Genomic DNA, 27,749 nt, shown 5'->3' on the forward strand with positions numbered 1-27,749 from the left:
TTGGGACACTTCAAGGCTCCAAATTAAAAAAAAAAACAAAAAAAAAAAAACAACCTGAAATCATAAAATTCAAGTAATAACTAGAATAGGCGTTATAAGTGGCGTTATAAGTCATTATAAGTTACAAGTTATAAGTCATTATAAGTTAGGCGTTATAAGTTACAAGAAGTGGCGTTATAAGTCATTTTTGGGAGATTAATGTACCTACTATCTTGCAACCCCCATTGCTCAAAAAAAGAAAAAAACAAGAGAAGAAATGTTTAGTTTGTTTCTTTTGTCAGCAATGTCGGAATTTTTTTTTTTTTGGTTTAGAAATCGCGAAAATGATGGGCAAATGCAAGAGAATTAAACAAAAACTTGAAATTATTCAAAAGTTTGAAGACGGTGCATCCGTTAAATCTCTAAAGAACCATTATAATGTTGGTGATCAAATCATACATGTCATTTTAAAAGATAAAGGGAAGCTAAATAAAAGGTTGATTTTAAATCTAATGATTTAAAATCGACATCATAAAAAATAAAGGGAAGCATCATATTGGACACGTGAGTAGTACGTGGTAAGTTTTTCATCTATCGTCATACTTTTTACGTAGGTTGATGAACATTTTCCGATACAGTAAGTCCCCGACTTACATAGTAGGGTTTTTTATATTTTTTTATAAGACTGAAGATTTCAGTGAAGGGGGCACACACACACACACACATTTCACTATAATAACTTAAAAACTCACAGAATTCCAGCTATTGGTATTATCGCAAATGCAATAAGATCGAGTTTACTACCTGTTTATAATTAAATGCACTAACAGAAAAGCCCAATAACCCAGAAAGTGCAAATTGTTTTCATTGTTTTATGGCAGTGGCCTCCAGAAATGTGCTTTAGTAAAATGTAAGCGCGTGTGGGGTAATAATAGTGAGTTTTTGCCTTAACCTTGTGAAGTTCTTTTCATAAAATTTTATTTTGTCTATTGTCATGGTGCTGACTAAGAGAATAAGTGACAGCTGTACTAGTAAATCTATCAAGAAAAAGGAACGCAATCGAGTTGGAGCAGAAAATTAAAATAATAAGGATATATGAAAATGGCCAAACATTAACATGTATCGCGTGGAATTCAGATTTGTCAGTGTCAACCGTGAACATAATAAAGGAGAAAGACAGAATACAAGAAGCGGTCGGCACCAATAAAGTCAACTATAATAACCAAGGCTACGAAATACATACCAGTTTTTACAGTACAATAACATGCGTTTTTACTTCCTTTTATGTTTTCTTTTCTTACGTGCCACTCCAGCTACTTCACCGCTGTCCCCAGATAAAGTTTTTAATTGAACTAATTAAAAATATATAACTATTTTTCTATATTTATAACTAATATATAAAAAAATATATAACTAACTAATTGAAAAATGTATAACTATTTTTCTTCATTCTTCTGAGGATATTATGTGGTTTTTGTAATTTTGGCATATCAAGGATATACAGTAAACCCCTGCTATTCGCGGGGGTTACGTTCCTGAGAAATGTCGCGAATACCAAAAACGCGAATAGTGAGTTATGGCTCCCATAGTAATAAAGGGGTTCCGTTCCAAAGTATGAAATATATAAGAAAAACCAGTCTAAAATTTTGTCTATGTATGTGTTATATGAACCTTCATAATATGACTATTACATAGACAGTACATAGTAAAATGCAAGCATATGGCATCGAAATGAAAATAAGAAACAATTTAATATTAAATGTAATATTTATTAGAAATTTCAAACAAATCTTTCAAACCAGCGCCTTTGCTAGGTAAAAAACTTATCCCGCCAGTGCTACCAGTTTCGCTAAAGTGTTGATAAAGGAGTTTTGCCTTTTCACAAATGATGAGTGAACTTAACGGAATTTTATTTCGAGTTCGGTCTTCTATCCACAGATTTAAAGCTTTTTCCATTTTTTCTAATTTAACATCACGAGTTACAGAGCAAATTTTTTAAGCAATTAGCACATTTTCACGGACACTACATGGATTTTTTCTTCCGATTTTTTGATTGATCGTACCGTTGACTCATTGATTTTATAATGTTTTGCCACTGAGGAGACACTTTCACCATTAGAAATTTTGTCTAATAACTCAATTTTATTCGCTAATGTCATCACCTTCTTTGATATTTTCACATTTCACATTCCCTTGTTATTCGTAGCCATATTTTGTACGGGTTAGAAAGAACTTGTCCAAATAAAGTCACTTCCGTTAACACACTCGAAAAAGTCTGTTTTACACTGCAAAATGGTAGATTTATCACTTTTGTAAGCATATCAATTAATAAATTGATAAATTTATTCAATTTATAAGCATATAAATTAAAAGCAAACGACGAAACCTTCCATAACAAGCGCATAACACATACTGAACAAGGATTAGCGAGAAACGTCTACGCTCGCGATTTTGTCACCCCTCTCCCCCCACCCACTGAGCGCTGTTTTGACCGAGAAAGATAATTTTAGCCACACCCAATTTTTTTTTTTATGGCGGAAAATGTTCACAGCGCTTTAAAAGTCACATTTTTTTAGGTTTCATTTTATATTAAATCAGCGATCGCGAATACGCGAAACCGCGAATACAGATACCGATAGCAATATTTTGTTAGTCATTCCCGAGTTACGGAAAACTCGACTCACACAAGAAGTCCTGGAACGTACGTCGGGGACTTGCTGTATTTTTGGATTAACCGGGAAATCGATTATCCGGAAGATTTTTTTACCATCTATCCCGGAAAATCGAGAGTCTACTGTGTGTGTATATATATATATATATATATTTAAGCACTTTAATAATACATAAAGAAAGTATAACAGATTCAGAAATATACAGAAGAAAAGGAATAGCATCCAGTATTTCTGTGGATTGAACAAAATATGGAAAATAAAGCAGATACATCTAAAAATGAAAATAAAATTGTTTACTTTTATTTTACTTTAGTTAGAGCAATGCTTATCTATGTGGCAGATATATGGTTAATGAGCAAAATGAGAGAGGAGAGATTAAACCAATGGTGAAACAGAAGTTTAAGGTGATTCTCACCTTAAACTTCTTTAGAAACTTCTTTCAGAAAAAAAATAACAAACAAGAAAATAAGACAGATCACAGAATTTCAATACATCTCAAAGTTCATAAAATGGAAAAGATGGAAATGGCTACGAAACATCTTAAAAAGATATAAGGATGGTAATAAAAGTAGCAGCATACTGGACGCCCAATGGTAAGACAAAAAAACAAAGGAAGACAGACAACCCGGAAGAGAATGATTGAAAAGGAGAGAGAAAAGCAATCATGGGAGGAGCTAGAAGGGCAACAGACAAATGGAGATGGAAGCAGTCTGTCAAAGCCTAGGTTGAGATTGGTACAATGGTGAATAAGTAATATCTAGTGTACTGTATTTCTTACTTTCAAAACTGTAATTTCCATAAAAATATAAAATGAAATAATTTTTGTACAAATATAAAAAAAAAAAATACATGTTACAGAAATATTTACTTCTGCTGTACATATTCTGTTATTTATTTATTATTGATTTTAATAATACTTAAGTAAAATAAAGAAGAAATTAGTAATTATGTGGTCAGAAAAGCACAGAAGAACTTATGTGGACAAATAATTGCACTTTTAAATGATTTACCTTTCCCAGAAAGTTTATTATAATGGGATTTTACTGTATAAAAAAATTTCTGGATAAAGAATTAAATTCTGATATTCTGCAATGATCTTTTTCAAAATGTTTAACAGAAGTTCCAGCATGAGAAATGTTAGAGTATACAGTAATGAGCAAGCAGCCATATTTTTAATTTACTCCAGAGCAGGTTTTTGAAAACATGTGAGAATCACCTTAAATTTGAAAAAAAAAAAAAAAAAAAGAAGTTTTTATCATCCACAGAACTTATACCAATTTTTAAAGATGCTACAAGCAAACTAAAGTTTTAAGTAAAGACTTAAATATTTTCAAATTACAGTATTTCCAGTTATAATCATTCTTAATATTACAGATATAATTACAATAACTAAAATGTATACATAGAAAAGCCAAATAAATAAATGTTGTATTTACATCAAATTATCTAAACAGTCAAGATTATACATCTTACCAAATGCTAAGCAAAATATAAGCACACTCATTTCTGTGGCCAAAAGAAAAAAGCGGACAGACACCCAGAGAATCTGTAAAAAAAAAAGTTTAAAAAAGAAGCAAAATTAGTGCTCATTTCAGTTTACTGATTTAAGAGAAGAATAATCAATATTTATGTAATTATTGCCTATTTATATCATATACAAAGAAGTAAATGCATGAGGAGCAGTCAGAAAATAAGTTTATAAGGTGCATAATTTTTCACCCAAAGGACCTACAAGTACGGCTTATGTCTGAGGGATTTGTTATCATTCTTGGTAATTTACAGCTAAGATGTAACAAGGTGCCAGAGTGTAATGAGATGGTGTACAAAATTTGGGGCAGAAGAATCAGTAGAGCATTGTGAAAGGAGCGGCAGACCCATAAGAGCAAGAACTGCAGACAACAATGTATTTGAAAGCGATTTGCAACAACAAGACTATTGTGAGTAAATTGCAACATGACTTGAATCTGTCACATGGAACATAAGGGTAAGAGATCAACATCAACTTAAGGGTAAGAGATATGCAGATTTACTTAACAAGTACAGGTCAATGTTGAAAACAAGTCATGAGTTAGGGTTAAATTTGAAAGTATCCGCAATTCTGCCCAGACACAATAGGAGGGAATATATGATGAGAGCCTTATCAATCAATTCGGCCCTGGAGAGATTGTGCAAGGCTCAAGTGGTAGAATTTTTTTCAGTGCAGTCTGTGCTTGATAACAGAAGAGGCTGTTTCTACAGGAATGGAATACACTTAAAAAGAAAGGGTGCAAAAATATTTGCTGATGCTATCGAGGCAGTGTTAGGTGCGTCAGAAAACTGCTAGCTTGGGGGGGGGGGGATTCACAGACTAAAAGATTAACAGTAGCAGCAGGCAGAGGTGAAAGTGATTCTTATACTGCTTCTATTGTAATGAGCAGCAGCCTGGAGAGCAGATTGCTGGGGATTTCAAGAGCTGCCGGGAATCATCATGGAATAATGTTGTTGTTGTTGGTATTGGGCTTACCGACACAAGGGCTACTAAGGCCAAATTGTGTTTGTTCATAGTTTATTTACTCTAGATATACAGCAGTGGATGTTAAATTAAATGCTCCTGTATAGGCCAATACATTTTAAATAGATTATAAGTTCTTCTATGTTTACATCATTTCCCAGGATATGAGTTAAATCATGTGAGACATTCAGTCTGGAGACAAACTGAAAAGTGTTTGACCTTAAGTGTTTGAAAAGTGGCTGAATTTAAAGGACAATCAAACAGAAAGTGCAGAACCATAAATTGACTTTGACACGATGAACACAGTGGTGGGTCTTCTCCCAGTAGCAGGATGAGTGTGTCCAATTCTGAGTCTTGCCATTACAACTTCCTCTCATCTGTTTCATCGTTGTGAAAGAGCCACAGCTTTGGCTCTTTTATCTGGTAAAGTTTGCTGTTAGTATTCCTTTTCCAGATCTGTGACCAGTTAACTTGCTTTACGAATAACAGGCTTATAATCAGTGTAAGGAACCTGAGGATGTTGTGATAGAGCATGTTGAGGATGTTTAGCTGTGAGGTCAAGTATTTTCATTTCCCAGAATACCAGAATGGCCAGGGATCCAGCAAAAACTGATTGACTGATTGGACATGCTGCAGGAAAATAGCTGAAAATGAATATATTTCAAGATAGGATGAGAAATTCTTCCTTATGGCAGAAACAGCACTGAGGGAGTTGGTGTAAATTATAGCAGGTGAGATGGAAAGCTCAATAATTTTACTAAGTACTAATTTGATGGCAAATAATTCAGCTGTGAAGATGCTGCAGGCTAAATGGTAGTGAGGCTTAACCATAAGAGAAGGAAAATCTGCAGCAGCACCAACCATACTGGCTGTTTTGGATCCGTAAGTATAGATTTTATAGGCATGAGAATTCAGAGTAGTGTGAGCTAAGTGCAACTGCCTGATATTGAAGGGAGGTACAGTATTCTTCCACCACTCCAGAAGATGTGTATCATGAGAGGCAGAAACGTATGTCCAAGGTGGGACAGGTGCAGTTACGTCCTGAAAAATATCGCTTAAATTGATATTCCAACTCTGAGAAAGCTCTTTAATCCTGAGTGAAGCAGGTCTATTTTCATTTGGCTTGCTCTCAAAGAACAAACCCTACCGAGTATTACAAAGATACTCCCAACTGGGGTGCAATGGGAGACTGTGGATCTTAGCAGCATAGTGGAGCAGTAATGATTTCCTACAAAGATGTAACAGAGGATCACGCGCTTCGATATAAAGACTTTGGATTGGAGAAGTCCTGAAAGTGCCTAACGCAGCTCAGTGACATTTAGACATTGTAAAGTAGTGGTCCTAGCAGAGTCATAGACCAGACAATCATAATCTAGCTGTGAACGGATTAAAGTTCTGTATAGATGCAGTAGAATACACCGATCAGTTCTCCATGACATAGATGAGACTGATCGCGATATATTCAAATGCTTAAACACTTATTTCTAAAATGAGAGCTGTGAGCTTGGAAATTCAGCTTGCTGTCTAATATTGGTCCAAGAAATTTAACAGTACTAACAAGCAGGATTGGAATATTGTTTATTTGTAGTTCAGGATCGGGATGGAGAGCTTTTTTCTTGCAAAAGTGAGTGACAGTGCATTTTTTTTTTTTGATAATCGGTAGCCATTCTGTGAAGTCCATGATTCTATTTTGGTTATGGCAAGTTGGAGCTGCCATTTGATGGTATTCATACTTTGAGACTGACAGGAAATGGTAAGGTCATCTGCGTACATAAGTTTCAACAGTTTTTGAGATATTTCGTGTTATGCTGCTAATTCGGATTGAAATAGTGTTGGACTAAGTATCGATCCCTGCGGGACTCCTTCTTCCTTAATGTGAGAGGTAGAGAGAACGTTTTTATACTGGACCTGAAAAGAATGCAATTGCAGAAAATTTTGAATTAGTTTCAGCAAACGGCCCCTAAGTCCCCCAGATGGTAAATGTCCATAATAATCCCATGACGCCATGTAGTGTCAAATGCCTTTTCAAGATCTAAACTGACCACGACTAGATGTTGTTTCATGACAAAGGCATTGCGGATATGAGATTCAGCTTTGATAAGCAGCGTTGATCTATTCCTCCAAAATCCCTACTGATGATCTGGAAGGAGATTCTCTGCCTCTAGGATGTAAGTGAGCCTAGTATGAACCATTTTTTTGAAAATTTTACCCATGCAATTGGTAAGGGATATTGGTCTGTAATTTTCTGCAAAGGAATGATCTTTTCCTGGTTTTGGTAAAGCGATAATGAAAGAATGACGCCAGAATGAAGGATATGCATTTTTGGAGAATATCCGATTAAAAAAGATTAACAGGGTACTCAAATCCTCTTCACGTAAATGCTTGAGCATAACATAATGAACTCCATCTGGGCCTGTGGCACTATTTGAAGACCTATTTAACGATTCTTGAAGTTCTATCAATGTAAAGGGTTCGTTGTACGGGAATGAGCGGTGCTTGAAAAAGTTGATTTTATATATTTCTGCACCAGCTTTGATGTTCTGAAAGGTGACACATAGGAGGCAGAAGCAGAGATTGTAGCAAATGATTCTGCAAGTGCATTAGCAACTTCTTCAGCTGTAGATAGATCTTTTCCTTTCCAATGAAGTATTGGAGAGGGCAAACGAGCAAATTTTTCATTAGTGCCTGTATTCTTTTCCAGATGAGGCATGTGTCGGCGTCTTTTGTGACGGTTGAGGCAAAACCAATCCACGTTTTGCTTTCCATCTAATTTGCCTTGCTTTAAGCCTTTTACAAGCAATGAGGTTACTGGTGGTGGTGGTGGGATTCTTACGGAAATTAATCCAAGCTTGGTGTTTTTCCTGTTTGGCAATGAAGCAATCTGTATTCCACCAGTGATTTTGGTGATTTCAATATGTCTTGGATTTTGGAATGTAGGTATTAGCTGCAGTCTGAATCTGATTGGTGATAAAAGTATTCACATCATCAGTAGGTTCTTTTTGAACGTACAGTTTGTCTAGAAGTATTTGGGCAGAATAGCCATCCCAGTTTGCACTTTTAAACTTCCAAGTGGATCTCTGATCAGGATTTGGAGTTACCCCTGTTTATAAGGAGCAAATAATTGGAAAGTGATTACTGTTAAAGGGATCGGTTAATACAGACCATGCCATGATTGGAAAGATGGACAGTGAGCAAATTGACAAGTCAATTGCAGAAGTAAATCCTGTGGGTAGGTGGATGTAATCATTAAATTCAGATAGTCTGAATTTATTAAATTCAGACTATCTGAATTTAATGGATTCAGACTATCAGGTTATTATTCAAAAATTTCTCAATAAATTTGCCTCTTCTGTCCATTGTAGCTGATCCCCAAAATTGATGGTGTCCATTAAAGTCACCGAAAAGACAACATGGAGTTGGGAGTTGTGTAATGAGATTGTCAAGTTCTGAATGGGGAAGTGGTAGAGATGGTGGAATATAAATAGAAAAAATGGTAACTGAAATACCAACTGCAATGCGAGCTGCCACAGCTTCTAGAGTGGTTCTTAATTGGATCGGTCTGGATGGTATGTTAGAATTTACAAGAGTGGCTACTCCTCCACAGCTAGGAGACTCTGGGCACTATTTCATCTGTATATCATATAATTTGAGAATTTCAGCGAAACTTGGGATGACAAGAATGTTTCCTGTAGGCATATACCTATGGGATTAAATAGAGAGATTAAATCCATTAAGTCATCAGAATGGCTGCTTAGTCCTCTGCAGTTCTACTGTATAATGTTAGGCATTATTTTGGTTTGGCTGAGGATGATTCATCTGACTGTATATCATAATATCATAATATCCAATCAAATTTTTCAGCAAGACTTTCCCTTAACAAACCCATGCTGTGTTTGAATTACTGCTGCAGTCTTGTCTAGATGATCCTGTAATGCATCTTTAACCAGTGACTCCATTATTTTACCCAGAACAAAAGTTAAACTAACTGGTCTATAATTACTCGTGTCACCCTTTGATCCCCCTTTGCACATCTCCAGTCCGTGAGGACCTCCCCTGAGTCCAAGGATGCCCTCATAATTATGGCTAAGGGTTTGCTTACTTCCTCTGTTGCCTCCTTTAATATAACTGGATAGATCCCATCCACCCCAGGTGCCTTTCTTATGTTTAACTTCAACAATTTCTCCTCCACTTTGCTCTCAGTTATTACAAAATCATTAACCACCCTGTTACAATTTGATAACCTTCTGGCATTTTCAATCCTTAATAGCTCCTCATGTGTGAATGTAGATGCAAAATACTCATTTAATTTGTTTGCTATCTGAGCAGGATCATCAACAGTCGAACCATCGATATCAAGTGGACCAATCAGATTCACCCCCTTTCTTTTAGAGTTTATAAGTAAAGAAATCCTTGCCGTTTTTCTTAGCATCCTTTGCCAAAGATTTCTCGTTATCTGCTTTCCCCTGCCTAACCTCCTTTGTAACTTGATTACAGACTAGCTTATATCTGCCATAGGCTTCTGTGTCGCCTGATAATTTATATGCATCCCTTGCATTTTTCTTCTCTGCCACGAGTCTCATTAGTTCATTTGATAACCATTTAGGTCTAAACCTTGAACAATATTTCTTAATAGGTATGAAACTTTAGTAGTTTCCGCGATTAATTCCTTGTATGCTTCCCACTTAGAATTTACTGTTGGTAACATCGTCAGTTGATCCCACTGTACAGAATTTAAAAACTGTCTGAGACCACTGTACTCACCTTTACGGAAGTAAAAACCCTTTCCTTTACCCCTGATGGTAATTATATCTTTAAGGAAATCCCACATCAGTACACTGTGATCACTGTCACCTAGTGGTTCCTTTATCTCCAAATTCTTAATACACGAATGATCACTGCTACTAGCCCACTCTATTTCTCTATACAATTGTTCATTGTACTCATTCGAGTCATTAAGCCTATAACACACTCCTACTCTTATTTTTGCTTTCGCAGTGCTTATGTTACACCAAACTGACTCAACAGTGCACTGTTCATCTATATCAACTGGATGTACTTCTTTTGATTTTATGTTTTTCTTAATTAACAGCATAACCCCTCCCCCTTCCTATCCTTTCTGTACACATTGTACTTCCCAAATTCCAATTCTGCATTCCTAATATCTGTGTGACACCATGTCTTTGATATCCCAACAATATCCGCCTTTGATGTCTTGACTAACACTTCAAATTTATTTACTATACTTCTAGCATTGGTATACATGCACCTATTCTTATTTTTAGTTACTCTAAGAATGTTTCACGATGACTGCCATCAGCCCCTGTAACCTCCAGCACCCCTCACTCCAGGCCACTGCTTATTCTAATAGAAGTAGTGTAAGAATCACTTTCACCTCTGCCTGCGGCTACTTTTAACCTTTTAGTCTGTGAATCCCCCCCCCAAGCTAGCAGTTTTCTGACCCACCTAACACTGCCTCAATAGCATCAGCAAATATTCTTGCACCCTTTCTATTTAAGTGCATCCCATCCCTGTAGAAGCAGTCTCTCCTGTTAACAAGCACAGGAGACCACACTGAACAAAATTCTACTCCTCGAGCCTTGCACATTCCCTCCAGGGCCGAATTGATTGACAAGGCTCTCATCATGTACTCCCTCCTATCGTGTCTGGGCAGAATTGCAGACACTTTCAAATTTAACCCTAACTCACAACTTTTTTGCAACACTGACCTGTACTTGTTAAGGTACAGGTCAATTTTTTGTGTCTACATTCACACATAAGGAATTCTGTAAGGAAGAGGAGGACAGAAGTTTACTAAACTCTAACAGGGAGCTAAATGATTTTGTAATAGTGGAGAGAAAAGTGGAGGAGAAATTGTTGATGTTAAACATAAAAAAGGTATTCTGGAGTGGATGGAATCTATCCAGTTATATTGAAGGAGGCAGCAAGAGAAGTTACCAAACCCTTAGCCATAATTATGAGAGCATCCTAGATTCAGGGGAGGTCCCCATGGACTGGAGATGTGCAAATGTATCCCCAATTCACAAATGGGGTTTAAAGGGTGATACAAATAATTATAGAGCTGTTTAACTTCTGTTTCGAGGAAAATAATGGAGTCACTAGTTAAAGAAGTGATGCCGGATCACCTAGACAAGACTGCAGTAATACTTCAGAGACAGCACGGGTTTGTTAAGGGGTAGTCTTGTCTGACCAATTTAATTGGATACTACGATGTGGTCACAAAGAAACTGGATGCAAAAAATAATTTTGATATCATATACAGGCAACCTCCATATAACATGGTACTTCTGAAACACGGTTTCGCTCTAACATGGTTTGAGAATTGCGGGAAATCTTGCATAACACTGTATTTTTGAGCTTTTGTGCTGGGAAAATGCTGCTATTATGTTAGATGCAATTTTCAAAGTTTCCATTCCTTTTTGGGAATTCCTGCTGTTGACTCGCTAGTCATTATCGCCTTTGTGATATTTTTCTAAAGCATATTTCTGGAGGTCACTACCATAAAACAATAAAAAAAATTTGCAGTTTCTGGTTTATTGGTCTTTTCTGTTAGTGTAATCAATTATAAATGGAGTAGTAAACTCGATCTTATTGCAATTGCTATAGTACGGATAGCTGGAATTCTGTGGGTTTTCATGTTATTATGGTGAAATGTGTTTCCTCTTCCAAGAAATATTCAATCATATAAAAAACATAAATAAATTTTCAGAAACTCATTACTGTGTATCTCACTTGTGCATAGCATGTTTGTTGCAACTTGTGCGTGCCATGTCTTTGTTATTAATTGCTTATCATTTTTGCTGTTTTAAATTTTACAAAAAAAAAAAAAAAAAAAAAAAAAAAGTCAGTGAACAGAAATATCAGTTAGTTAGTATGTACATATTAGAGTACATATTAATTAAGCTATGTACATCAGCTTAAATTTATTTTTATTTTGCTAACTGGAAAATATTCTTCCAATTTTCACATATCATTTAACTTTGTTAATTGGTAAGGTAATAAAGTTAAATTTGTGCTTTATATCTAAGCAGGGGTCCACTATATTTTGTTGGGAGATCCCTGGGTTAGATTCTGTGCTATTGAATTTGTGCTTGCTTGACACTATAAAAAATTGTGACTTCAAAGCATGCAGTTCGTGCAGTTAAGGATGCTCTCATAACTATGAGAGCATCCTTAACTGCATTTTTTTTTTTTTTTTTTTTTTTTTATGTAAACCCCAAACACGAGATGTATTAGAACCTATAGTACTTAGTATCGTGCTTGGGTTGGAGGTTGAGAAGACAAAAGAAGATATTTGTTGACATTGGACTTGAACTTCTGTAGACTATAATTTTCAGGAAATACGTATGAAGGAAGGTTGTTCCAGAAAATGGCAGTTGAATGAATAAACGAGGAAGATGAAAAGTTGGTTCTGTGAGTTTGAAGTTGGACAGTAAATGGATATTGGCTGGTGGCGGCACGTGTTCGGACTGTTTTGAAAGAGAGAGCGGGAATTATAGAAGACAATTCAGAAGAACAGTGCCCATGGAAGTATCTGTAGAAGAGGCATGCAGCAGAAACAGTACGTCTATGAGACAGCGAGTGGAGAGACTCTTTTAGAGATGAATCATTAATTAACCTAACTGCCCTCTTCTGAATGGAATCAAGAAGCCTGAGACAGGTTTTGGGGGCACCACCCCACATGTGGGAACAATATTCCATGGTAGGGCAGATTTTAACTTCTATTTCGAGGAAAATAATGGAGTCACTAGTTAAAGAAGTGATGCCGGATCACCTAGACAAGACTGCAGTAATACTTCAGACACAGCATGGGTTTGTTAAGGGGAAGTCTTGTCTGACCAATTTAATTGGATACTACGATGTGGTCACAAAGGAACTGGATGCAAAAAATAATTTTGATATCATATACAGGCAACCCCCATATAACACGGTACTTCTGAAACACGGTTTCACTCTAACACGATTGACAAACTGCGGCAATCCTCATGCAACATAATACTTATATAACACGGTTTCGCTCTAACATGGTTTGAGAATTGCGGGAAATCTTGCATACCACTGTATTTTTGAGCTTTTGTTCTGGGAAAATGCTGCTATTATGTTAGATGCAATTTTCAAAGTTTCCATTCCTTTTTGGGAATTCCTGCTGTTGACTCGCTAGTCGTTATCGCCTTTGTGATATTTTTCTAAAGCATATTTCTGGAGGTCACTACCATAAAACAATAAAAAAAATTTGCAGTTTCTGGTTTATTGGTCTTTTCTGTTAGTGTAATCAATTATAAACGGAGTAGTTTATAATTGAAAGAAAAGCTATTTGGAAGAAAAGTAACGCTGAGAGCGAAAGAGAAAACCACGTTTTTTACATGCAGAGGAAGCAATATTTATATTGTGCTTGTGCCAAGAGAGATTAGAAGCCAGGGTAATCCCCAAAAGAGATATATCATTTTGCCTAGAAATCGGAGTGTCACTAAAGATAAGCATAGGAGCAGAAGAATCCTTTTTCCGAGATAAAAGACAAGACTGAGTTTTAGAAGGGTTGAAATCAACTAGGTTGTCTTTGCCCCACTGGAGAATTACCTGAAGATCGGCATTTAAGGAATTGGTAGCAGTTTTTCGAGAAGTTGAAGCTGATTGAGCAGGACAAGGTTTCTCAAAATGAAAAGTGGAATGCAATTTGCTATCATCGGCAAAACTACGGATAGAATTCCCAGTCAATGGAAGAAGGTCATTAATATACAAGAGGAAAAGAGTGGGGGAAAGAGGCATTAGTGGAGAAGTTAGAAGACAGAGAGCTATCTACCATCACCCTCAGTGAGCAATCAGAGAGGAAACTGGATAACCAATTACTAAAAACAGTTGGCAAACCATAAGATGGAAGCTTGTTTAGAAGACCTTTATGCCAAACACGATTGAAAGCCTTTGAGATGTCAAGAGCAACTACTTGTGTTTTACCGAACCTTTCCATTGAATTAGTCCATAAATGGGTAACGTAAGCCAGAATATCACCAGTGGATCGACAATGATGGAATCCATACTGGTGATCGTTGATCAGACGGAAGGTTTCTAGGTAGTTTAAGAGTTGGCAGTTAATTGATTTCTCCATTACTTTAGAAAGAGTAGAAGTAATTGAAATGGGACGATAATTGGATGGGAGGGATTTGTCGCCCTTTTTAGGAACTGGCTGGATATGAGCAAATTTCCAAGCAGAAGGAAAAACACCTTTGGAATAAGAAAGTGAAAAAAGGTGGCAAAGAATAGGAGTAAGTTCAGGAGCACAGGTTTTGAGAACAAATGGAGAAATACCATTGGGACCTGGAGCTTTCTTAGCATCAAAATTCGTCAAATTCCTTCTGACATCCTTTTGATGGAAGACCGCAGGAGGCATTGAATGGAGCGTGTTGGGAATGGTGGGAGGTGTTTTACCAAGATCATTAATACATGAGCTGGAAGAAAAATGGGATACCAGGAGGTCAGCTTTATCCTTGGCTGAAGTGACAACAGAACCATCTGGTTTGGACAGAGGTGGGAGCAGAGATGGGCAAAAGTGGCAGCCAATAGTTTTGGCAAGAGACCAGAATGCTCGGCTACCATTAAGGCAAGAAGCACATTTTTTACTCTTAGCCTGTTCAAACTCTAGTTTGGACTGATTAATAACTGCTTTACAATTGTTGCGAGCTTTGGTGTAGGCAGAAAATGAAACTGAAGAATTAGAAACAAGCCAATTACGATATGCAACATTCTTCTCTTGAACAGCCTTAGCACATTTATTGGAAAAACCAAGGTTTAGATAAAGGACGAGATTTTAAAGTGGAGTGTGGGATAAAGGATTCCATTCCTGCAAGAATAATTTCACTGACACGATCTGAGCAAACGTTGACATCAGAAGTTTTGAAACAGTAATCCAACCAAGGAAAAGAAGAAAAGAAGTCTCGCAGGTCATCCCATTTTGCATTCTTGTAATGCCAAACGACAGGGAATAGCCACGAGATAAAGGTTCAATTGGAGAAGAGACAATCACCAAGTTGTGATCTGAAGTGCCTAAAGGACCTCTCACTTCCACCGTGTACTTAGAAGGGTTGTTTGTGAGAAAAAGATCAAACGTATTAGCTGTATGATTAGGACTGTCCGGTATTCTTGTAGGTAAATGAGCAATCTGTGCAAGGTCATTAATAATTGCAAAAGCCTTAGCATCTCGACCAGCTGGGTCGGTGTGACTAGAAAACGGAAGGCAGCTGGTGTTGTGAGCATTAAAATCACCAAGGAAAATTTCCTCACTGTTAGGAAAGTTGGACTGGAGAAAGTCAAGTTGCAAAGAGAGGAAGTCAAAGAGCTCCAAGTGATTAGTGGAGTTGGGAGAACAGTAGAGACAACAGATGAATTTGAAACAATGAGGCGGAGAGATTTTAAGCCAGAACACCGTTTTAGAGCTGTACCCACGAAATGTAAGGAATATTGGATCTCGCCGCAATGTTCATCATAACCTCAAAAGTCATCAATCATACTGCATGATGGAAGAGTTGACCGGAACTTAGCTCTAGAGACTAAACATGGGTTCCACCGCTTCAAGCCTCCAATAAGCAAAGTGGTGGTATTGCACCGGTTGATGAGAGTCATCTACCACCTAGTACTGCCTGGTAACATAGAGGGGAGGCGTTCCTCCAATGTGGTGTGGGTGCCACACCTCGACCCCTGCTTATGTTGGTTCACACCTGGGAGGTCACCCACCATGTACTTGTGCATGGAGGTTATATCCAGGATTACTAACAGTCCCACCATCGTGAAGGTGCAAGCAGAGGATTTGGCTGTCACAGACCATCCGGACTTCGCCGAAATTGGGTCCACTCGACTTGAGTTTAACCTGAATATCAGTTCTATCTGCATTTTAGACTCCCAGGTAGCAAGTTCAGCTTGTCTGGCATATCTGAGAGAATGTCTGTGACAACCTCAAGGGCCAAAGATATAGAATAGTTATAGAATAGATGTGCGGAAATTTGCCTTTGGCTAGTAGGTAGTTGATTGCTGGAACAAACTTGTACTTGTCATTGTGGAAATTGATAGTTTAAATAAATTCAAGGAGGAACTGGACAAACTTTTAGAGAGAATGGATGTGTGAAATTTTTTTTTTCTTGCATCACATGCCTGTACTACTACAATCTCACTTACAGTATATAATCATGGCTCCAGAAAACTGATGAAAAGATGAAGCATGCATCTGAGTGCTGTGCAGAAATTAAAGCTGCTAGGGAAGTTAGACCCAGATGAGTCTGCTTCCCACATCCATGAGGAATATATATGAAGAAAGAAACTTAGCAGATATTCTAAAATGCAAGACTAAGTTTAAAGAGTTTTTATCAACGTAATTTACAATTTTGGCTGTTTAACTGACTGAAGTCTTCTCAGGTCATGGAAAATTAACTTCTCATCATCATCATCAGCCATTTTCAATCCCCTGCAGGATGAAGGCCTCTCCAGCAACTTTTCAGTTCCTTCTGTTTTGAGCACTGGCCATCCATTTACTACCCACAAACTCATGAATTTCATCTATCCATCTCTGCCTTTGTCTTCCAGGTTTTCTTTTAGCTCCTCTTGGATACCATTCTGTTATTTTCTTAGCCCATCTGTCATCATGTCTTCGAGCTATGTGTCCTGCCCAAGACCATTTTAGTTCTTTAGTTTTGATAAGAATGTCCTTTACTTGAGTTTGCTGCCTAATCCATGTGTTGCTCTTCTTATCTAACAGCCTGATTCCCAATATAATTCGTTCCATTCTTCGCCATGTAGTTCTCAGCTTCTCTTCCATTCTTTTGGTGAGGGCCCAAGTTTCACTTCCATAAGTCATGGTGGGGAGTATACATTGGTTCATTATTTTACGTTTCAGACAAACTGGCATATTGCTCTTCAGTATGTGACTATATTTCCTGAATGCTATCCATCCAAAATTTATCCTTCTCTTGACTTCTAGCCATTTATCATTATTACAGCTAATAACTTGTCCCAGATAAGTATATGACTCCACCTTTTCAATTACTGCTCCTACAATCATTATATCCCTTTCTGTGGCATACTTGTTCATCATTACTTTTGTTTTAGCCATATTCATCTTTAGTCCAAAATTCTTATTAACTGTGCATAACTGATTAAGATTTTCCTCTAATTCTTTGGGATCGTGGCTTATGACCACAATGTCATCTGCAAATCGTAAATGGTTTAGGTACTCTCCGTTCACACTGACTCCTTTCTGCGACCAGTCTAATCTTCTGAAAGCTTCCTCGAGGGCAGCAGTAAACAGCTTCGGAGATATTGTGTCTCCTTGTCGAACTCCTTTTTCGATTTTAAATTTCCTACTGTCTTTGTCTAGTCTAATAAAGGAGGTGGCATTTTCATATATATTCTTCAAAATCATAATATGTGGGGTATGTATGCCTTGTCTTTCCAGTGCTCGAAACACTGCCTTATGCTGTATGGAGTCAAATGCCTTTTCATAATCCACAAATGCCAGGCATAATGGTGTTTTATATTTATTTGCTTTCTCCATTAGCTGTGACATTACGTGAAGGTGATCCATAGTTGAGAATCCTGTCCTAAAGCCAGCTTGCTCTTTCGGTTGATTCTCATCAAGTATTCTTTCTAATCTGTTAGTAATGACCCTTGTGAACAACTTGTAGATGTGGGATAACAAGCTAATTGGTCTATAATTTCCAATTTCTAATTTATCTCCTTTCTTATGCAGCAAAATTATGATTGCATTATTCCACTGCTTAGGCATCACACCTTTTCGAATGCACTTTGTGAAGAGCCTTGCCAGTTTTTGTGTTATGTCTCTTCCTCCCAATTTTAACAACTCCACAGTAACTTCATCTTCCCCCGGGGCTTTCTGATTCTTCATTTTCTTCAATGCATGTTCTACCTCATCAGGAAGAATATCGGGTATGTCGTATGTGTTGCTACTTTGCAATCCATCTTCCCCACTGCTGGCATCATTCCCTTGTTCCTTGTATAATTCTCTATAGTAGTCTTCTGCTATTTGAATTATGCCTTCTCTGCTGTTTATAAGTACACCCTCGCTATTCTTCAGTTTCAGTATCATTTGTCTTTCTGTATTACTGCTGATTTAAATCCTTTGTTTTCCCTTAATGCTTGTTCACTTTTCTTGTGTTAAATCTTCTTATGTCCTCTGTGAGTCTCTTTCTAATGGCTTGGCATAACTCAGTATACTCAATTTTCTCCTTGTCAGTGTTTATCTTTTCATTTTTCGCCTTCGGTTCATCATAACAAGTATTTCTTGACAAATTTTTTCTTCTTTGGATTTCTTTTTCCCTATAGGTTTCGTGGGCTTTATCACTTTCAGAAAGTTATAATATTCCTCGTCGATATCTTGGTCCTGAGCAGTCTGCAGAAGCTCAAACTTGTTCTTAAGTTCCAGTACATACTGCTTTTTCTCCTCTTCTGTTATCTCAAAGACCTTTGTATTATTTACTCGAGTCAGTTTTTTCCTTTCCTTTCCTACATCTATATCAAGTGTACATCTTACCATTCTGTGATCACTTCCAACATTTACCTTATTCAGGACGGTAACATCATTCACAATATATCTTCTGTTAGTGAGGATGAAGTCGATTTCATTAGTTGTTAATCCATTTGGACTCTTCCATGTCCACTTTCTGTTCACCCTTTTCTTGAAAAAAGTGTTCATTACTGACAGTCCTCGAGATTCTGCAAATTCCATAAGTCTTTCACCTCTTTCATTTCTTTCACCAATTCCAAAATTTCCTATAGTTCCCCTTTCTGCGCTGTTTTGTCTTTTTCCAACCTTAGCATTGAAGTCCGCCATAATAATAGTGTAGTGGGTTTTCTGCTCATCTAGAAGACTCTCAATTTCGGTGTACATTTCTTCAACCTCTTAATCATCATGGCTTGATGTTGGTGCATAAATCATTATAATCTTTAGCTTGTACCGCTTAGAAATCTTGAGTATTAGTCTTGACACCTTTGGTGATGTACTTTTGAATTCCAAAATGTTGTTTTTAAAATCTTTATGGACCAGAAACCCAACTCCACCTTCACTCCTTTCACTGTTTCCATTGGTGTACAGCAGATTTCCACTTGATAAACTTATAAGTGATTCATTTCTTCTTGTTTCAGCCAAACCGATGATATTCCAATTCACATTTTCTAATTCCTTTTCCAGCTCTAATATCCTGTCTTCACCGATGAGTGATCTTACGTTAAAACAGGCCAAGTTCAGTTTCCGTGCATGACAGCCTGGTCGTACCCAGAGATTCTTAGCACCCTCTGCTTCCACTCTGATCCTCTCGCTGCCGTAAGAGGGAGAGTGAAAGCTGCTGGGGACTGAGGGCCATTTGTTTTGTTGTGCTGTCATATGCTGGAGGGTTTGGTCTTTTTCTCTTCACGCTGACCAGGCGTCTTGAAGAGAACCACTCTACACGTTTGTTGCCACCTAAGTGATGTAACAGGGTTTACCATCGAAAAGGTGTGCATGAGTGGATTTTAGGGAGGCAGGCCAACTGGACTTCTCCTAAATCTTCTGTAATAGAGAGATATTGGATCCATCAGTGTTTTAGGCTGAGTGTCTGATAACACACAGGATACCTGTTCCTCTCTTAGCCCCTCTAACTTCTACTATGTATCAACAAGAAAGTCAAGTTTGTTTGTTTTTGTAGTTTAACTTTATTTCAGTGCTTTTAACACATACATATACCAAATGACTGTGTAAATTTTCAATTAAACGGAAATACAAACAGTCTCAAAAAAAACCCCCAAAAAAAAAAAAAAAAAAAAAACCCACTCTTTTGATTTAATGGACCACACCTATTAATTCATAAAATTGAGAGTTTACTGTACTGCATCAAAATAATGACTGCAGATTGATTTAGATTCAAATTTGCACTTTCCTTTAATGGTATAACAACTATATAATGGTTGTACAAATTCATCAGGAAACATTCATCTGATTCAAAGCTTAAATTATTAATGTAATTTTTCATCAGGTCTCTCCCAAAACTCCCCTCCCAACATTCTCTCCTCCTTGAGTTGAGACTTGAGTGCTTTGCACTCACTGCATTGTTTCTTTGTATGGACTTGTGTGTGGCCAATTAGGTTACCATTTGTTTAAAAATAGCTATGATTAAGAGAATGGTATATTATTTTCACAATGATTTAATATTACTGACCCAAGAAAAAAATTAATAAGAAATATTTGCAGGTAGCCATATTATGAGTTCTAAAAGTCAGTCTGCAAAGATGCTCTAAGTCTCCATTTGTTATTACAATTTATAATTAGGGGAAAAAAAGCAGCTGATAATTATGAATATATTTTATTTTTAGTGTTTAGAATATACTTATTTTTTACAATACTTGCATTTATTTTGTACTTATGCTTACAGTACTACTGACCAAGAAAAATGAAACCTAATCATAAATGTTCATATATGGCCATATTAGAATCATCAAAAATGTGTGGTTTTAAAAACACCTGTATAATTGCTCAGATAATGAATATATTTATTTATTTTTTAAAAACTAGTTATATTATGAATATGATATTTTATTTTTATAGATGTCAGAATTTTTTTGGAACGAATTAAAAAAAAGAAGCAAATTTAATGAGAAATATCATAAATGCGTGTGCTATAAGCATTTAAAGACTTGGGAGGCTCAATACATGTATGTGCCTATTCATATTACAGAATTCAATATGCAGAACAATAGGTTAAATAAATAAATAGAGTCTCATGATACCCAAGGCCAAAAATATGTCAATACAATAAAAATTATAAAAAAAATAAATAAAAATAACCAATAAATTATAGAGATTAGTACAGTTTAAAATAATAATCAAATACAGCGGATTCTGGTTATTTGGGCCACTGATTAATCGGGGCAGCCATTTATTTGGGACAAATCTTAAAGAACAGAACCCAATCAAGAAAATAGCCAGGGTTTACTTTGCTTAATTGGGACAACATGCCGTTTAATCGGGGCAGGAGACTGCAGCACTTGAGGTTACCCTACGATTGTCTCCGACCATACCACATGGTTCGGTCGGATTTCTGGAGGTCACAACCATAAAACAATAAAAACAATTAGCAGGCCCCATTTTAATAGGTTTATCTGTTAGTGCTTCGATCATATAAAAAAATTAATTTTCAGAATCTGCTCTTCATTGTTATTTTTTAAGCTTCGTAACTTGTAACTCCGTTCTCACTTGCACGTATCGTGTTACTTGTGATTTGTGTATGCCGTGTTCTCTGTTATTGATTGCTTATATTTTTTACTGTTTTAAATTTTAACCCCCACCCACATATGTCAGTGAATAGAAATGTCAACTAGTTAGTATGTACAGATTACAGTACGTATTAATTAAGCTATGCACGTAAGTGTAAATTTCTTTTTCTTTATCTAAACCTGTGGAAAATATTCTTCGGATTTTCATGTATCATTTAATTTTTTAATTGGTAACGTAATAAAGTGTAAATTTGTACTTAATACAGTATATCTTTACTTTTATTGCGTGTGCATAATATTTCTCCTGTTTTCACTAATTACAATTGCTGTTTAATAGAATTAAACTTTAATTCACAAACATGATCGCAATGACCGGCGCTTACTACATATCGTATAGTGAACGGTACTTTACTATGGTGAGTCCATCGTAACGTGATTTGATCGTACAGAAGAATCAATCGTAAAGCTGTATTTTTAACTATTTACGTGAAACTTCGCATAATTGGGGCAGCCGCTTAATTGGGCCAAAATGCACTAGTCCCAATGTGTCCCAAATAGCCGGAATTGACTGCATTACTTACTTTATCTGCAATTTCTCCACCTGGCACTGTAGCATTAACAGTCATGGATACAATGCATCGAACTACGCTAACAACAGCATTCATGCCAACCTAAAAGTGAAAGAAGAAAAAAAAACTCAGTTCAATAACTGTAATCACAATATGCTTTTAAAAAGAAAAAGTTCTTAAACTTTTTTCATGGCTCAAAGTGGTTATTTTGTTTTTTGTTATTTGGTTTTTAGGAGCATTAGCAACTAAGGCCATATTGCTCCGGTGCGGTGGTCATTCCCTGACCTTTCCGCATCCTCCGTATTTGGTGGTGACGGGCTCGAACCCCGGTCTAATCAAGAAGCGTGTGCTACGCACTGCTGCTCCTTCCCACCTGGCTACGGAGGCGCCGGCTCAAAGCGGTGAAAATATCACTGGGATCCAAGTCCAGGTGGTAAGGAGGACAACTCACGATTTTCCAGACCAAGGTTACAAGTGCCACTGTTGACAGAGTTGTGGTACACATTATCTGTTGTCACATAGTAGGAAGATCTGTTTTGACAGTCTCCCCAGTCTTTTTTTTATCAGCTGACTGCTGGGTCTTCAATTTTTCTGGGTGGCAGGAAGTCTTTGCAGCACCACTTCATGCTTAACTGTTTTCAGAAGTAAAGTGGTGCACTTATATCAAGTTAATGTAGTACAGTAGGCCCTCATCATAATGCAGTTCACTTTATGCTGATTCACTATAATGGTATCACACCTCACTATAACGCTCTTTTACCAGTGTACAGATTGAATTTTTGGCATATTTAATGAAAACATTTCATCTGATGTAGTCGATAGCATGAGAATGAATAGCAAAACAGCATTAAAATGTTTCCCATGGCAACTTGACAAATTTTCCCACGCTCGGTAAAATTTTCTCCCACGCTAATTTTATTGCAGTCCAGTGACTTGTTACATAATTCCGAGATCAACATTTGAAAAAACGATCCAGTTAAGGAATATGCAGTACTGCTTGTAATATTTGTGTTACATGCATTTATCCAAAGTCTAGCCATGACTCAGTACAGTATTAGACATAGTCTGTAATAGACAGTTTACTCGAAAATTGTATCGTAATTAATGCAATGCAGTTACATTTCCGAGGAATTAATAATGGTGGATAAGAATGAAAAAGCAACAATGTCTGGATGTGGCATGAAGACTACAAAAGTAATAAAAAGATTGAGTTTGAAAATTAAATTAGACGTTTTGAAGTGAATTGATTCTGGCCAGTGACAAATGGATGTGTGCAATAATTTAGGACTGGCAGGTTCAACTGTAAGAACAATTATAAAAAATAAAAAATTAATTTTAGAAGCAGGAAAGACAGCTGTTCCACTGCAGGCAACTAAATTGACCAGGGCCAGGCTGGCTATTATGATTGAAATGAAGAGACTTCTAAATAATTTTATTGAAGATAATATCCAACGCAGAATTCCATTAATTTTAAAGAAAATGTGATTAGCCTATATAAGAAAGCTCACCTCGAAAAAATGTGGAACCATTTAATGCTAGTAAGGACTGGTTAGATAGATTTAAAAAGTGCTATAACCTATATGACATAGCAACCCAGGAAGAAGCTGCAAGAGAGGAGCGAAAACTTTCAAAAAAGAACTTATTAAAATTATTGAAGAGGGGTGTTACACTGCTCAATAAGTTTTTAACACAGATGAAAGAGGACTTTTTTGGAAATGAATGTTTGAAAGAAGTTTCATATCAAAAGAAGAAAAAAACATGCCAGGCTTCAAAGCGGCGAAGGATCGGTTGATTTTATTGTTGTGTGGTAATGCTGTGGGGGATTTAAAATCAAAACCCCTTTTAGTTTACCATTTCAAAAATCCAATGGCTCTTAAAGGTTTCACTAAATCAAACCTACCTGCAATTTGGAAGGCTAATAAAGAAGCTTGGGTAACCAGCCCTCTTTTCATTGATTGGTACTCTCAATTTCTCTGTCCTGCAGTGGAAAGGTATTGTGCGAAAAACAACCTTGATTACAAAGAAATTCTGATCATGGACAACATGCCAAGACATCCAAGCAAAGAGAGCTTAGAAGACTTGAACAATCATAAAAATATTTTACATGCCTCCAAACACTACATCTCTGATCCAACCAATAGATGAAGATGTTATTTCCACATTTAAAGCTTACTACCTAAGGAACATCTTTTCCCAAGATATTAAAGCCATCAACACTGGTGAAAATGTACCAAGCCTAAAGGAGTTTTGGAAATCTTACAACGTTAAAATTGCCATCTACAACATTTCAAGTGCCTGGGATGAAGTGATTCAGAATACCATGAATGGAGTGTGGATGAAAGTTTGGAAGGATTGCATACAGGATTCCCAAGAACCTGATAATTTGGATAAAGATTTTAAAGTGCAAACTGTTGAGCTCAGAAAATAAGCAGAATTACATGAAATTGATGATGACGATGTACAAGAGATCAACAACAACAGGGATGGCCCCTTTAATGAAGAACTCATGGAAATGACAAAAGAACAAGTGTTGCAATTGAGGGAGAAGATGATCAAGATTTTTTTTTTTTTTTTTTTTATGAAAACCCCAAACACAAGAGGTATTAGAACCTATAGTACTTAGTACCGTGCATGGGTTGGAGGTTGGGAAGATGAAAGAAAATATTTGTTGACATTAGACTTGAACTTCTGTACACTGCAATTTTCAGGAAATAAGTAAGAAGGAAGGTTGTTCCAGAAAAAGGCAGTTGAATGAATAAACAAGGAAGATGAAAAGTTGGTTCTGTGAGTTTAAAGTTGGACAGTATATGGATGTTGGCTGGTGGTGGCAAATGTTCAGATTGCTTTGAAAGAGAGAGCAAGAATTATAGAAGCCAATTCAGAAGAGCAGTGCCCATGGAAGTATCTGTAGAAAGGGCATGCAGCAGAAACAGAATGTCTATGAGACAGAGAGTGCAGAAATTCTGTAGAGATGAGTCATTAATTAACCTAATTGCCCTCTTCTGAATGGAATCTAGAAGCCTGAGAGAGGTTTTGGGAGCACTGCCCCCAGATGTGGGAACAATATTCCACGGTAGAGTGGATTTGCGATTGGTACAGAGTGAACAGCTGTTTGGAAGAAAAGTAACGCTGAGAGCGAAAGAAAAAACCAAGTTTTTTAGATGCAGAGAGAGCAATATTTGTAATGTGCTTGTGCCAAAAGAGATAAGAAGTCAAGGTAATCCCCAAAAGAGATATATCATTTTGCCTACAAATCAGAGTGTCACCAAAGATAAGCACAGGAGCAGAAGAATCCCTTTTGCGAGATATAAGACAGGACTGAGTTTTAGAAGGATTAAAATCAATTAAAATTGTCTTTGCCCCACTGGAGAATTACCTGGAGATCGGCATTTAAGGAATTGGTAGCGGATATTCGAGAAGTTGAAACTGATTAGGCGAGGTTTCTCATATTGGAAAGTAGAATGCAGTGTGCTATCATCAGTAAAACTATGGACAGGATTTCCGGTCAATCGAAGAAGGTCATTAATATAAAAGAAGAAAAGAGTGGCGGGAAAGAACTGAACCTTGGGGGCCACCAGCATTAGTGGAGAAGTTAGAAGACAGAGAGCCATCTACTATCACTCTCAGTGAGCGGTCAGAGAGAAAAATGGATAACCAATTACAAAAAACAGCTGGCAAACCATAAGATGGAAGCTTGTTTAGAAGACCTTTATACCAAACACGATCGAAAGCCTTTGAGATGTCAAGAGCAACCGCTTGTGTTTCACAGAACTTTTCCATTGAATTTTTCCATAAATGGGTAACATAAGCCAGAATATCACCAGTGGATCGACACTGATGGAATCCATACTGGCGATCGTTGATCAGACTGAAGGTTTCTAGATAGTTTAAGAGTTGGTGGTTAATTGATTTCTCCATTACTTTAGAAAGAGTAGAAGTAATTGCAATGGGACAATAATTGGATGGGAGCAATTTGTCACCCTTTTTAGGAACTGGCTGAATATCAGCAAATTTCCAAGCAGAAGGAAAAACACCTTTGGAATAAGAAAGTGAAAAAAGGCGGCAAAGAACAGGAATAAGTTCAGGAGCACATGTTTTCAGAACAAGTGGAGAAATACCATCAGGACCTGGAGCTTTCTTAGCATCAAGATTCGTCAAAATCCTCCGGACAGCATTTTGATGGAAGACCACAGGAGGCATTGAATGGAGTGTGTTGGGAATGGTGGGAGGTGTTTTACCAAGATCATTAATACATGAGTTGGAAGAAAAATGGGATGCTAGCGGGTCGGCTTTATTCTTGGTTGAAGCGACATAGAACCAACTGGTTTTGACAAAGATGGGAGCAGAGATGGGCAAAAGTTGCAGCCAATAGCTTTGGTAAGAGACCAGAATGCTTGGCTACCATTAGGGCAAGAAGCAAGTTTTCTACTCTTAGCCTGTTCAAAATCTAGTTTGGACTGATTTATAATTGCTTTACAACTGTTGCGAGCTTTGGTGTAGGCAGAAAATGAAACTGAAGAATTGGAAACAAGCAAATTATGATATACAACATTCTTCTCTTCAACAGCCTTAGCACATTTATTGGAAAACCAAGTTTTAGATAAATGATGAGATTTTAAAATGGAGTGTGGAATAAAAGATTCCATTCCTACAAGAATAATTTCACTGACATGATCTGAGCAAATGTTGCTCAGATCATGTCGGAGGTGTTTTACCAAGATCATTAATACTTTGTACATCAGTTGGAAGAAAAATCAGATGCTAGAAGATCAGTTTTATCCTTGGCTGAAGTGACAATAGAACTATCTGGATTTAACAGAGGTGGGAGCAGAGATGGGCAAAAGTTGCGGTCAATATTCTGGTCTCTTGCTCTTGCTTTGGCAAGAGACCAGAATGCTCGGCTACCATTAGGGCAAGAAGCAAGTTTTTTACTCTTAGCCTGTTCAAAATTTAGTTTGGACTGATTAATAACTGCTTTACAATTGTTGTGAGCTCTTGTGTAGGCAGAAAATGAAACTGAAGAATTGGAAGCAAGCCAATTACAATATGCAACATTCTTCTCTTGAACAGCCTTAGCACATTTATTGGAAAAACAAAGTTTATATAAAGAATGAGATTTTAAAGTGGAGTGTGGATAGGTTGGTGGGTTGTTTTAGGATATTATGGCACATTAGCATCTAAGGCTATAATGCGCCAAGTCAAAAAGGTGTAAAATATAAAAGTATAATATAATTGCTTATCTATTATTGTGAAAGAGTATACGATATAAAAAGTTTATAAAGCATAAAATGATAAAAACATTCTAGATAAAGTTATTTAGATTAATAAGTTGTAAAAACTTAAATATAGCTAACATGTCATTGCCCGATAAAATCTGTCCGAGTGTATAAGGCTCAGACAGATGGCTAAAACATAAACGATGGTCATTATAAAAACACGGAAATTCAATTAAAATATGATGGACTGTTAAAATGGTGTCACAATTTCTACACATATGATGGTCGTCTTCCCTCAGTAGATAGCAATGTGTCAAGTGATAATGTCATCTGCCCTCAGTAGATAGCAATGTGTCAAGTGATGATGTCCTATGCAGAGCTGAGATAGAACAATTTCCTCTTTACGGTTGTTGCGCAGACTAGACTGCCAATGTTCAATTACAGGCTTAATCTCATATAACTTGTTTGCAGCCTGTCCATGCTATGAGTGTTGCCATTGGGATACAAGTTTCTTTTGAATTACTTGCCTGTAGTCTGTATTGAGGACTAACAGGCAAGA

At 36.9% G+C, this 27,749-nt stretch overlaps 1 protein-coding gene across 1 annotated transcript in view; it reads right to left on the minus strand.

Annotated features, from left to right (window-relative positions):
• Positions 1-27,749, minus strand: part of LOC150088828 (transmembrane protein adipocyte-associated 1 homolog) — a 194,872-nt gene that overhangs the window by 104,419 nt on the left and 62,704 nt on the right. Inside the window, exons 4-5 of the mRNA XM_090370928.1 lie at positions 21,987-22,076; positions 4,125-4,197 (exon numbers count right to left, since the gene is read on the minus strand). Coding sequence (XP_090227054.1) covers positions 4,125-4,197; positions 21,987-22,076 — 163 coding nt within the window. The remainder of the gene's footprint in view (positions 1-4,124; positions 4,198-21,986; positions 22,077-27,749) is intronic.

Source organism: Mastigoproctus giganteus, chromosome 3, assembly GCF_048544385.1.
Source record: "Mastigoproctus giganteus isolate SK-2022 chromosome 3, ASM4854438v1, whole genome shotgun sequence".
NCBI lineage: Eukaryota > Metazoa > Arthropoda > Arachnida > Uropygi > Thelyphonidae > Mastigoproctus > Mastigoproctus giganteus.